This window comes from Malaclemys terrapin, chromosome 7, assembly GCF_027887155.1.
Source record: "Malaclemys terrapin pileata isolate rMalTer1 chromosome 7, rMalTer1.hap1, whole genome shotgun sequence".
Taxonomy (NCBI): Eukaryota; Metazoa; Chordata; order Testudines; family Emydidae; genus Malaclemys; species Malaclemys terrapin.
The window spans coordinates 6,320,818-6,333,030 of NC_071511.1; the positions used below are offsets into that span (position 1 = coordinate 6,320,818).

General features: G+C 45.5%; 1 protein-coding gene across 30 annotated transcripts in view; it reads right to left on the reverse strand.

The window, feature by feature from the left end:
- The window catches only part of MAGI1 (membrane associated guanylate kinase, WW and PDZ domain containing 1), a 490,274-nt gene that overhangs the window by 32,573 nt on the left and 445,488 nt on the right, over nt 1–12,213 (reverse strand). For all 30 annotated transcript variants that reach the window (XM_054033640.1, XM_054033634.1, XM_054033637.1 and 27 more), the window contains one exon: nt 2,746–2,962. In XM_054033640.1, the coding sequence (XP_053889615.1) occupies nt 2,746–2,962 (217 nt within the window). The remainder of the gene's footprint in view (nt 1–2,745; nt 2,963–12,213) is intronic.

Consider the following 12,213-nt stretch of genomic DNA (forward strand, 5'->3'; position numbering starts at 1 on the left):
CTAAAAAGCTGCCGGGGGTCAAAGACAATGACAGCACAGTTCCCAATGCAGCCATGCTGCAGGGAGAAGAGGGGGGCCAATGCAGCCAGGCTAGACTGGCTAGTGTCCCTACAGGGTGGCTTCTACCCCTGCAATTCTGGCAGGGTGGCCCTGCAGGATTGGAAAACCACCCTACCCCTCCTTCCTAATGATCTCTTGAATACTCATTGAGGTAATTTCAATCACCTAGGGTCCCACTGTTCAAGTGGGCCAAGAAGAGGGATATCTGGCCCATGGAAAGAACCAGGCCTGCAGAACCAGAAAAACTATGTCAGATCCTTAGAAGGGAAAGAGAGAAAGTCAGAGAAGCACAAAAGCACGAAGACACATTGCTGTGGCATCCAATCCGGAGAGATACTTCTGCAGCCAAGAAACCTGTCACTCATGATTAGTTTTTTTGTGTTTTTTTTTCCATGCCATAAGATTTAAAAATGATTCAATTGGTGGAAAAACCAACCCAACTGCTGTACGTTCTGGGGTAATGTATATTTTTATATTGTCCGTAAAAACTTACATTTTGCATGTTATGAAGATTTTGTGCAAGAAGATCATCCTTTACATAAATAAAAACAAAAACTAGAATGTGCTCCTTTGGCACAAACTGTTTCAAGCTCTCTTGTGTCTAATTAAAAGAATAATATTGTCTGAAAGTATGCCTACTATGCTTTAAATATTGCTCTGAGAAGTTTTTAGAGGTTCTTCTCTCTTAGGCATTGTGATTAAAATGAGGCAAACATGTTTATTTTCATTGCAAAGAAGGAACCAATTGAAACCAATTTTATACTCTTGGAGCGGAGTCAAACCCTGCTCAACTATTAGCCGAGTGCATGTATTAATAATTAAAATAAATGCACTTACTGCATGCATTTGGTTTTGTGTATTGTTAGGGTAGTATATGCTGGTAAAGACAGAACAGCTCAGCAGTATTCCTGCCCACCAGGAGTGAAATGGGAATGCATTTCACCTGAGTTTTGTCAAACAAATTTTTCTTTCACTGATTGTAGCTCCCTTTTGTAGTAACTGTGACCTGTGAGTTGACCTGTGACCCCTGACCTGATCCTACCAAGGTTATAATATAAGCTTACTCATATGTATGTGTGTGTGTGTAATTTGCTGTGACTGATGCTAATATAGTTGAAATGCAAGTAGGAAAACATAAAAAAAAAAATTAACATTAAGATAGGCTTGGCATCAGGCGGAGGCCTAGCAGGTATAGGTTTGTTAGCATAGGAGGCATAAGTCTTAACCATAATTAAGTGACCTACTGTAAAAGCAATAAGAGTTTTTGCCATAAACAAGTTTCAGAGTGGCAGCCGTGTTAGTCTGTATCAGCAAAAACAACGAGGAGTCCTTGTGGCACCTTAGAGACTAACACATTTATTTTGAAATGGGCCACCTTGTTTACATGGGCCGCCTCAGCACTACAAAAGTGATTTCCACCCCTTCTTGTCAACTGTTGAGAATAGCCCACATCCACCTTCATTGAATTGGCTCGTTTGCACTGATCCCCCACTTGGTAAGGCAACTCCCATCTCTTCATATGCTGTGTATTTATACCTCCCTACTGTATGTTCCACTCCATGCATCTGATGAAGTGGGTTTTAGCCCACGAAAGCTTATGCCCAAATACATTTGTTAGTCTCTAAGGTGCCACAAGGACTCCTCGTTGTTTTTGTCAAAAACAAGTTAATCGGAGGGAACAAAGCAATGATATCTTAATGGAATTTGGGGGGGGGGGGGGGGGAAGAGAGTTGAGCAACATGTACCTGTACGGCTAACCAGGTTGAGGCATTGGAATTATTCACAAATGCACTGATGCAAATAGCTATGTCAATAATCAGACCACCAGTTATGATCCCTTGGAAGGCCCCATACAGGCAAAAGACAAAGGCTTAATTACATATAGTAACAGATACGTTAATGTGTAAAAAATGTGTATCAAAATTGATGCATGTATGTTTTCTGGTAGCTTCATTGGAATGACATAATAGGCAACAGCCAAAACTGTCACTGCCACTGATGATGACCTACCCTGTCTCTGTTTTCATGACCATGATGTGCATATGTCAACTCTGTGGATTGCTTTGCACTTTACTTCTATTTAATGCTCTGTATTTTTCATTTGTGGATGGTTTTGGTTCTTGATTTTTAGGTCTCTGTGTGTACCCAACAATCTCAAACTCAACCTGAATAAAATTTTCTTAAGTAGCCGTTAGAATGAGAAACCTGTTATTTGTAAAACAGTCATTTGAATTTGTCTAAGCTACATAACCAAGCAGCATTAACTTGCTATGAGAACTTTGAGTTATTTTCAGGGGCAGCTGGGCAACTAACTCTGCGTCACGTCTTTGAAAGTCTCTTTAATGCCTGATTTGAAAATAAATAAAAAAGGGATGAAAAGAAGGACCTCAATACTTAAAATCTTTTACTGGGTTTTGAACAGCGTTATGGTCTAAAGCCACTTATCGGAGGCAATAAAAGCTCATTCTTCATCCAAGACAAAATTGATTCTTTGTTAACATAAACTAGACATAATTTGCTGATCTTCGCAGCTTTTTCCCAGAACTTCATTTACACCTATCAATTTAGTTGAAAGCCCTATATTTTCCAATAACAATTTAAGAGATTCAATTCCTATAGATGAAAATCATAAAGAGTGGCTGCCAGAGCTTGTAGCCTTAGCAACCACACCTGTTCAGTACTCACGTCGGCTTTCATACATGCTCCTGGACTGGGCCCAGATTTTGAATGGATCTGGCTTTTTCTGTCCAGAGTTGTCCGGCTGCTCCACAGCTGGTGCTTCAGTGGCAGGGTAGTCGGGAAGCACCTGAGTGGGATGGATGGGTGAAGCAGTGTGCGTGCTGTGGTGGCTAGAGACGCTATGCTGGGAACTGTTTTGGCTGTCTTTCCTTTCAAGTGGTTGCTGGACGTAAGAAAGCAAGTGGAAAGAGAAAAAAACAGAAGGTTATTGGTCTCTGAGTGGGTGTTTTCCGTCATTCTTTCCTCCCCCTTCTTTGTTCATTGTTTCTGCATGCATACAAATAAATATATACATCACATTTTGGCGGCCATCATTTCCAGTTAATGCTGACTGCAGAAAATTTCCCTGAGACACACTTTGACAGACAGACTGGCAGAAGTAGTATGTAAAATGGAAAGCGATTAATCACAAAAAACATCCAGCCTTTTATGTCTCACCACAAAACAGATCAAAATTTCATTATGGGATACCAGTTTCAATATAATTTTTTCCCCTCTGTGTTAAACTACAAATATCTGTATTCAGATAACTTTAAGGGTTTAACATAAACCCACAAAAACAAGGACAAAAAAATATCAGAATTCAGAGTGAAAAGCCATTCTTAACTGCTACTGGATGTAGGCATTACAGACCATGATATGCGAAATCACACCTCATTCACAGATCTTTGCAATCCTCAAGTTATAATGAGTTGGTTGGGAACAGAGTTCAAGGAAATTAAGATGTAATGCTATGAGGTTCAAGTCTTACATTAGAGCCTTAACATTACCTAAAAATATTTACTTGCAATTTAATTTCCTTGTTTTAAGCAAGTATAGTAAAACAAAGAAAAATGTTTCTACTTAAATTCAAGGCTCATTCTACCCAGCATGTCAAAAGACCTGTCTTGTCAATATTTAGCTACACTGAGTATGTTGTCCTTAACTCACATTCACATAATTGGCTACCATAATGTATACAAATTAACAAGAGTCCCATTTGCATTGCAAGAATTCATGCTACTAAATATGCAGTAAAAATGTTTCTGAAAAGTTACCAAGAATGGACAGTAAATTAGGGTGACCAAACAGCAAATGTGAAAAATCGGGACAGGGAGTGGGGGGTAATAGGAGCCTATATAAGAAAAAGACCCAAAAACCAGGCCTGTCCCTATAAAATCGGGACATCTGGTCACCCTACAGTAAATATGTTTAAAACAATGCTCAGTGTATTCTCTTGTTTCCACATTACAAAAGGGCCTTGTTGCTGTTAATTGATTAGCAAATGTCAAATCTCACATTAAAAAGTAAAGCCAATTTTCACTTTTAATTCTGTGAAAGATTAATTCCTATTTACGTTTAATTCCTATGAAAGGTTTCACCAGAGAGATCAAAGACTAAAAGGTCATGGGAACTGAACTATATTCTCATCTAGAAGTGCAACTTTAAAGCACATTGGTGCACCAATGTGGGAAACATGCAATGCCATTGTCTGTCTTGTATGCTTCTTTTATAGCTAACCAGACTCCTTCAATTTCTAATGATATTTATCTGGTTTCTCTTCTAGGCACCAAGGGCTTGATCCAAAGCCCATTGAAGTTAATAGAAAGACCCACATTGGCTTTAAAGGGCCTTTGGATCAGACCAGCGCTTAATTTGTAATAAAAGAGGTGCTGGGGCTCAAGCAATTTTTTTACATTTATAACTGATGCAGCAAGCCCAGAGGGGCCGGGGCTCTGAACCGCCAAGCCCAGAGGGGCCGGGGCTCTGAACCGCCAGGCCCAGAGGGGCCGGGGCTCTGAACCGCCAGGCCCAGAGGGGCCGGGGCTCTGAACCGCCAGGCCCACAGGGGCTGGGGCTCAGCCCTGCACAAAGTAAGCACTGGATCAGACCCTATAAATTCACTTCACAAACAAAGCAAAACGAAGACGTGTCTTCGGCGCACCCCCAATATGCATAGCACTGTAGCCCATGTCTGTAAAGAACCACCCAAATTACACTGATACTGTCCAGGGTGTGGGACCATCCCATTGTCATTATTTGCAAGACAGCAGCACACAGAGTCCCGAAGCAAGATCAAGGCCTCCTGGCTTTCGGTGGTGTACAGATACATTGTAAAAGAAACCATGGCCTCCAGGAGCTTGCAATATAAACAAGCAAGACAGAGACCCGGGATGGGAGGGGAAACAGAGGCACGTGGGTCACCAGGGCTGACATTAGACTGGCTGGGGCCCAGGGCCGAAGCCAAAGCTGGAGCCCCACTGCCTGGGGCCGAAGCCCAAGGGTTCCAGCCCGGGGTGATGGGGCTCGGGCAGGCTCAGACTTCGGTCCCCCCTCCTGGGGTCATGTAGTAGTCATTATTGTTTTCAGAAGGTGGGTCGCGGTGCAGTGAAGTTTGAGACCCCCCTGCTTTAACTGATGTCTCCACTGACGTGAATATTAAATTAACTGTATACTTGAAAGTCATTTTCAACGGCGCATGCCTGCTGTGATTGCCCAGCAACCAGTTTTCAAACACAAATACTCTAACCAATTTCAAACATTTTTTCCCCCTCTTCTAAGTGGCGAAAGAAGCTAATTCACATACAGCCTTACTTGCCTACAAAATCCCAGGTTTTAAAGTAAGCCATTTTAAGACAGAGCTCTGCAAACAGCCTCTGAGTTGTGGATGCCCACTCCTTAAACAACAGTTTTATAAGCAAAAATGTCATTTTTGCAGCATGTTTTTTGTTGTTGTTGTTGCTGTTTTATTTTGTGGCAAATAATTAAACAACAAAAGCACCTTGTGAGCACAGTATGCCAGGTTTCAAGCCAGTGTGATTGAATATAGCTGATTTAAAGAACCCTGATAATAGGAACTACAACAGAAAATTGTATTCAAGTCTTAGGTAACACTTGTAAACACAAGAACAAGGCACTAATACTATCTACCTGGATAATAATCTTTTCTTTAGATGAGGAAGTTAAAAAAAATCTCATTTCACTTATTATGTGAGAAATGTAAACCATTTAAAACTAGCATTCAATTCTAGAGTTCTAATCTGTATTTTGTATCAAACTGAAACTTTCTGTATGTCCTAAGCAAAACAAACAAGCAAGCAAGGAAGCCAAAAAACAACCCCCACCTCCCAACTCCTTCATTAAGCTGGAGTTACTCCTGTAAATGTACACCAATTGTGTAAGAAGGAAAAGTCCTTCTGCAACGACAAAACAACTAGAGAGAGCCAGGAATCTCTAAGTTCAGGGTGCTCTTTAAAATAAAACAGAAATAAAAAGTCTGGAAATGGACAATTAAGGTCACCCAATCAGCCACAAATATGCCATGACAGATTAACAAACATTTGGAGACAACCCTATTTTCAAACAATGCAGGTCTTTACCACATCAGGAATGCTGAAAATCCTGAAGGGATCTAACTTAGGGTTACCATACGTCCGTTTTTTCCCGGACATGTCCGGCTTTTCAGCAATCAAACCCCCGTCCGGGGGGAACTGCCAAAAAGCCGAACATGTCTGGGAAAATGCCGGCCGGGCACTTCCCCTCCCGCGGCTGCTCTGCTCCTCCCCTGACTCTTCGGCTCTGTTTAAGAGCCGAGCTGCCCGAGCGCTATGGGCTTCAGGCAGCCCCCTTGCCTCCGGATCCCAGCCGCTGGCCGGGCACTTCCCCTCCCGGGCTCCGGCGGCGCAGGGTCCGGAGGCACGGGGCTGCCCGAAGCCGGTAGCTCTCGGGCAGCCCGGCTCTTAAACAGAGCCGAAGAGGAGCAGAGCCTCCAGCCGCGGCGGCTCTGCTCCTCCCCGACTCTTCGGCTCTGTTTAAGAGCCGGGCTGCCCGAGTGCTACCGGCTTCGGGCAGCCCCGTGCCTCCGGACCCTGCGCCGCCGGAGCCCGGGAGGGGAAGTGCCCGGCCGGGGGCGCAGGGTCCGGAGGCATAGGGGCTGCCCAAAGCCCAAGCACTACCGACTTCACGGTTTGCCGGGCAGCCTCCAGACCCTGCGGCCCCGGCTGGGCGCTTCCCCTCCGGGGCTCCAGCTGCACTGGGGAAGCGCTGGCCGGGGGCGCAGGGTCTGGGGGCTGCCCGGCAAACCGTGAAGCCGGTAGCGCTCGGGCAGCCCTTTTCGTGTGGCTGGGAGTGGGAGAGAGGAGGTGGCGGAGAAGGGGCGGGGCTGGGGCGGGAAATGGGCGGGACCAGGGCCCCAGGGAGGGTCCTCTTTTTTTATTTGTTAAATATGGTAACCCTATCTAACTGAACTATTTCACTCGTGTTGATAGACTGAGGGCATGTCTCCACTACAAAATTAAAGGACCCAATTTACACCGGCATACAGCCGCTGCAGTAATTCCTTTGCTTGTGTGTGTCTATGCTTTGCTCCTTGTATCGGTGGTGCATGTACTCGCCAGGATCGCCAGCACTGATTTTACTGTCAGTGTGGGGCACTGTGGGACAGCTTCTGAAAGGCAGCGACAGTCCATGTAAGCAATGCAGAGTCACTCACACTGCACTGATCTAACTACATCTACATTGATTCTACGCCTCTTGTGGAGGTGGATTTATTAAGTTGGTACAGTGGGTGAGTTATATCGGCGGGAGCAACATTTTAGTGTAGATGCTTACAGAGTTAGGTCGATGTAAGGCAGTGTAGTCGACATAACTGTGTAGTGGAGTGTATCTTAACCAAGAAGCACCAATCAGCACCAAGAAGCACTACAGCAAAGTATTGCTGCCATCTTTAGCACTGTTTGCTGTTGCTGGATAACGAGCACAAATACAGAATGGGGGATAACTGGTGTGGCAGCAGCACTGCTGAGAAGGATCTGGGAGTTGGGGTGGATCAACAATGTGATACTGTTGCAAAAAAAAAAAAAAAAAAAAGGGGGGGGGGGGGATGAAATTTTGGGTTGGATTGAGAGATGCATAGCACGCAATTCACAGGATGCGATAGTACTGCTCTACTCCAACCTGGTTAGGCCTCGGCTGGAATACTGTGTCCAATTTTGGGCACCAATGTATAGAAAGGATGTAGAGAAACTGGAAAGGATCCAGTGGCAAGAGACAAAGATGATCAAAGGGATGGAATGCAAACCATATGAGCAAAGTCCGAAGGAACTGGGTATGTTTAGTTTGGAAAAGAGGTGATTAAGGAGGGGACATGATAGTTGTCTTCTAATACTTGAAAGGCTGCCATAAAAAATATGGAGAAAAGTTGTTCTCTCTTGCCACAGAGGGGAGGACAAGAGGCAATGGGTTCAAACTACAGCGTAGCAGATTTAGATTAAATCTCAGGAAACACTTCCTAAATGTCAGGACAGGAGGACAATGGAACAAACTGCCTAGGGAAGTCGTGGAAGCTCCTTCACTGGAGGGTTTTCAGAAAGAGGCCGGATAGTCATCTTCCTTGGATGGTTTAGACACAACAAATTCTACATCTTGGCAGGGGATTAGCCTAGATGACCCTTGCGGTTCCTTCTAACCCTATGATTCCATTATTCTAAAAGTGACCTCCCTTTGACTGATTATTCACCCACATGTATCCCAGTTACAATCAGATTTTCCCCTCCCTATGTTTGCAATGTAAGTGCTGCAAACTCCTCTGACTGTACTGTTTTTACTTAGACCACTGGTAAAAATGAATAACAAGAAGTTAGTTACTGTCCTAGTTTAGCGATTACACAGTAGGTTGAGCCATTCTGAACATGGCTTCATGTAGTTATACACATGCCTGCATTCTGGGCTCATTTTTCAGCCTTATGCAATACCATTTCCAGCCACAATCACTCTATTTGCCATGAAGCTCAGGGTCGAGCCAGCCTTCAACAAGGCTGCAATGTTAATACAGCGCTAGTCACCTGAGAAAGCTCATGTGTTGATACAGTACACTGCACCTTCCCTTGCAAAAAGCTGCGATGATTAAAGGAAGACAAGGAAAACTATACATTCAAGGGAGTGTGGAGCAATTATACTGCAAAATTAGGGCGAGGAAATAGGATTGTAAGTATCTCACAGAGTAGTGTCATGCTGGAAGGCGTTAACTGCCACCAAACACAGACCTGGATGTACTAAGCACCATTCCTTCAAGCTAAATGTGACTGCTGAAACAACAGAAGCCACCACCTACGGCAGTAGCTATATGGCAAGGCCGGGACCAGCAGACAGCGAGGGAAGTGGTGGGGAATGTGGCCCTGAGAGCAGCGGTGACGACTTTCTAATGTGCCGGGAGGTGCCCTACCCCCGGCTCTTCTCCAGGCCCCGCCCCCACTCCACCCCTTCCCACCCCCGCCCTGCCTCTTCCCACCCCTGCTCCAGCTCATTCCACACTCCCCCAAGCACGCCTCACCCTCGCTCCTCCCCCCCAGTGCCTCCTGCATGCTGTGGAACAGCTGATCGCGGCGGGCGGGAAGCGCTGGGAGGGGGAGAGGCACTGATTGGCAGGGCCGCCGGTGGGTGGAAGGCGCTGGGGGGAGAGGAAGGAGCTGATTGGGGGGCCGCCAGCCCCGTAGCACCAACAGAGTCGGCGCCTATGCCTGAGAGAGAGAGAGAGAGAGAGAGAGCGCAAAGGCAGAGCCCTTCGGGCACAGGACTTGCTGGAAAAGCAGACTTGGAAATGGTGAGCATGGAAACGGTCTGATATTGTTTTTTCCTACTGTGTTCAGGGAAACAGGACTTCATGGACATACTTTGTAAACTAACGAGATTGTGCCAAAGAAACACCTGACTCATATCGTCCATTTCTCCTCCTAACAGAAAGAGGCCGGCCCGCCCCTACATACCGGCTAACTGCTTGGGCCGAAAGGGAGCAGTAGTTTGTGGGGAGAGGTTGTGAACATGAACAATTTTAAGGCTGGGAAATTCAGAAGAGCTCAGCTTCTATATAGGCACCTAAACAATGGTAACACTTTCAAAAGAGCTCAGCACCCAGAATGCTTAGCTGCCCTGAGGACTGACCAGATATTTCGGTGCCTAGATTGGAACTGAAGTCTCTTTGGAAAATCTGGCCCCAATTTGGGTGCTAAGAAGAGCTGCCGGGAAAAAGTCCTTTTCCCCATGTGGGATATTTTGATACAAACCAAAAAATGTTAGCTTTCATCAAAGTTTTCTGGGAAAATGTTTACTTTTCAGCCAAAAATATCAAGAACCCCAAAACAGAAAAATGTCAGCCCCAAACTGACAAAAACTGAAAAATTTTCATTTTTTGGCTGAAAATGTTTACTTTTGGTACTTGGGTGAAAAAATCAAAACACTGTCAAAGCAAGCAAACATTTTCTGTGAACATTTTCGTTTACTCGAACACCCAAAATTCTGCTGAAATATAGTTTTTACTGGAAACTTCAACCAGCCCTAGAGCAGAACACTTGAAATCGGTCACCCAGCACTTTTACAACTTCGGGCCTCAGGCCCGGCTCCAGGCACCAGCTGAGCAAGCTGGTGCTTGGGGCGGCAGATTGTTGGAGGCGGCATTCCGCCCAATCCTAGGGCGGCACGGCTACTTTTTTTTTTTTGTTCTTGTTCCGCTCGGGCCGCCCTGTAGGGGTCGGTGGCGCGGAGAACCAGAGCGCCCTGCAGGGCAGTCCTCTTCCTTCCCTCCCCGCTGACCGGAGCGGAGCCCTCGCGGCAGGAGGCGGCGCAGTGGGAGGGGACACGTGGCAGCGCCCCTGCTATAGCCATGGCAGCCCCCTTCTCTCTCTCTCCCGCCCGCCCCCTTCCCCCTCCCCCCCCAAGCCGGTCCCCCTACACCCGCACTCTGGCCGCGCCGCAGGTTGTTTTTTTTGCTTTGCCATTCTGGCCGCCCCGTTTTTTTTTTTGCTTGGGGTGGCCAAAAAGCCAGAGCCAGCCCTGTTGGGCCTTCAAGCTCAGCTGAAAAACTCTCGCTCTAAAAGGCAAATAAACACAAAATATTCCAGAATGCACATATATATGGCTAAATATTACACAGGCATATATTCTAAAACAAAATCATTCAAAGTCACTTCCTCCTTTATTTACCTACCAAGACCTATGTTCTGGCTCTCTAGGCCAAGGGTTCTCAAACTGGGGGTAGGGACCCCTCAGGGGGTCGTGAGGTTGTTACATAGGGGGGTCGCGAGCTGCCACCCCAAACCCTGCTTTGTCGCCAGCATTTATAATGGTGTTAAATATATAAAAAGTGTTTTTAATTTATAAGGCGGGGTCGCATTCAGAGGCTTGCTATTTGAAAGGGGTCACCGGTACAAAAGTTTGAGAACCACTGCTCTAGGCCTATGTCCCCTCCCCTTTCGCTCCCGCCCTCCTTGCTACAGCTGATAAAATTAGTTCATCTAAAGGAGCGTAAGGAAGTCATCTCCCTGCTCTGGTGTGGTCTTAGGCTAGGTCTACACTGGGGGCGGGAGGGAGTGGGCTTGGTTTAAGATCAGTCTACCAACATAAGGACTGACTGCAGGTGACTTATTTAATAGCAGCTAACTTATTAATCAAGAAGTAAACTTTGTTTCAAAGGCCTCTTGGAGAACAGTGAAGGTGAAGACGACAACAGGGGCTACATTAATGCCCCATTTTACATAGGTGCCGCTACACTAGATCACATGGGGCACCTGGGAGAAAGACTTTGGGCTTTGGCATTTGTGCCAGGAGGCTGTGATGTTTGCATCATCACACTGCCCTGGCAACCTCTAGGTGTGCCAAAGAGTCAAGCCCTAAAAATCTTGCAGGGCATTTTCAAGGCAGAACCTCAGGTAAGTCCCTCCCTCCGGTCGTGGAATGGTCTGTATCGACTGGAATGGCTGAGACTCAACACCAATGCAGTTATATTCTGAAACCTCCTCCACTCCCACATCACATAATTAAACACAGAACCTGTATTTTATTAACCATAAAAAGGAAGTTAAAGGGAGTTATATTAACAATACAAGTAAAATATTGATAATGTTTTTATCCTTTTCACTTAGACTAAAAGAGATTGTATTCTATAGGCTGGTCATTCTCCTCCTTTTCCTTTAAGTAGTGTGACTGTTAGACTTCCAGGTACTCTAAAATAGCTGCCATGATATATCGACATAAGATAGTATTATCCACTAGTTGCTGGTGCAAACATTCCGTTTAATATCTAAACAGAGGAGGAAGACTGTTTTTATTGGATTCTTCCTCTTCGGATGGAACAGCACTGCCAGGGGCTGTGGTGAAAAATATCGAAGGGCTATGCAGAAAGGTAAGAGAGCTTTCAGGAGTGTAACATGCAAGGAATCTGGTTGCTTTCAGTGAACGAAATGGTTTCTCTGCAAGCAAATTCCATGGGGGAAAAAATAATCTACAGCTGGGGGCTGGTAAATTCACTAAAGACTCCAGAACTACACCTGTTTGTAAACAGTCTCTTTGTTCATACAGAGAGGATTATCCCTAAATGGATTTAGGTGTCTCACAGATTTAAAATGCTTCTAATGAATCATTGTTCACTTGGCAGGTGTTTAG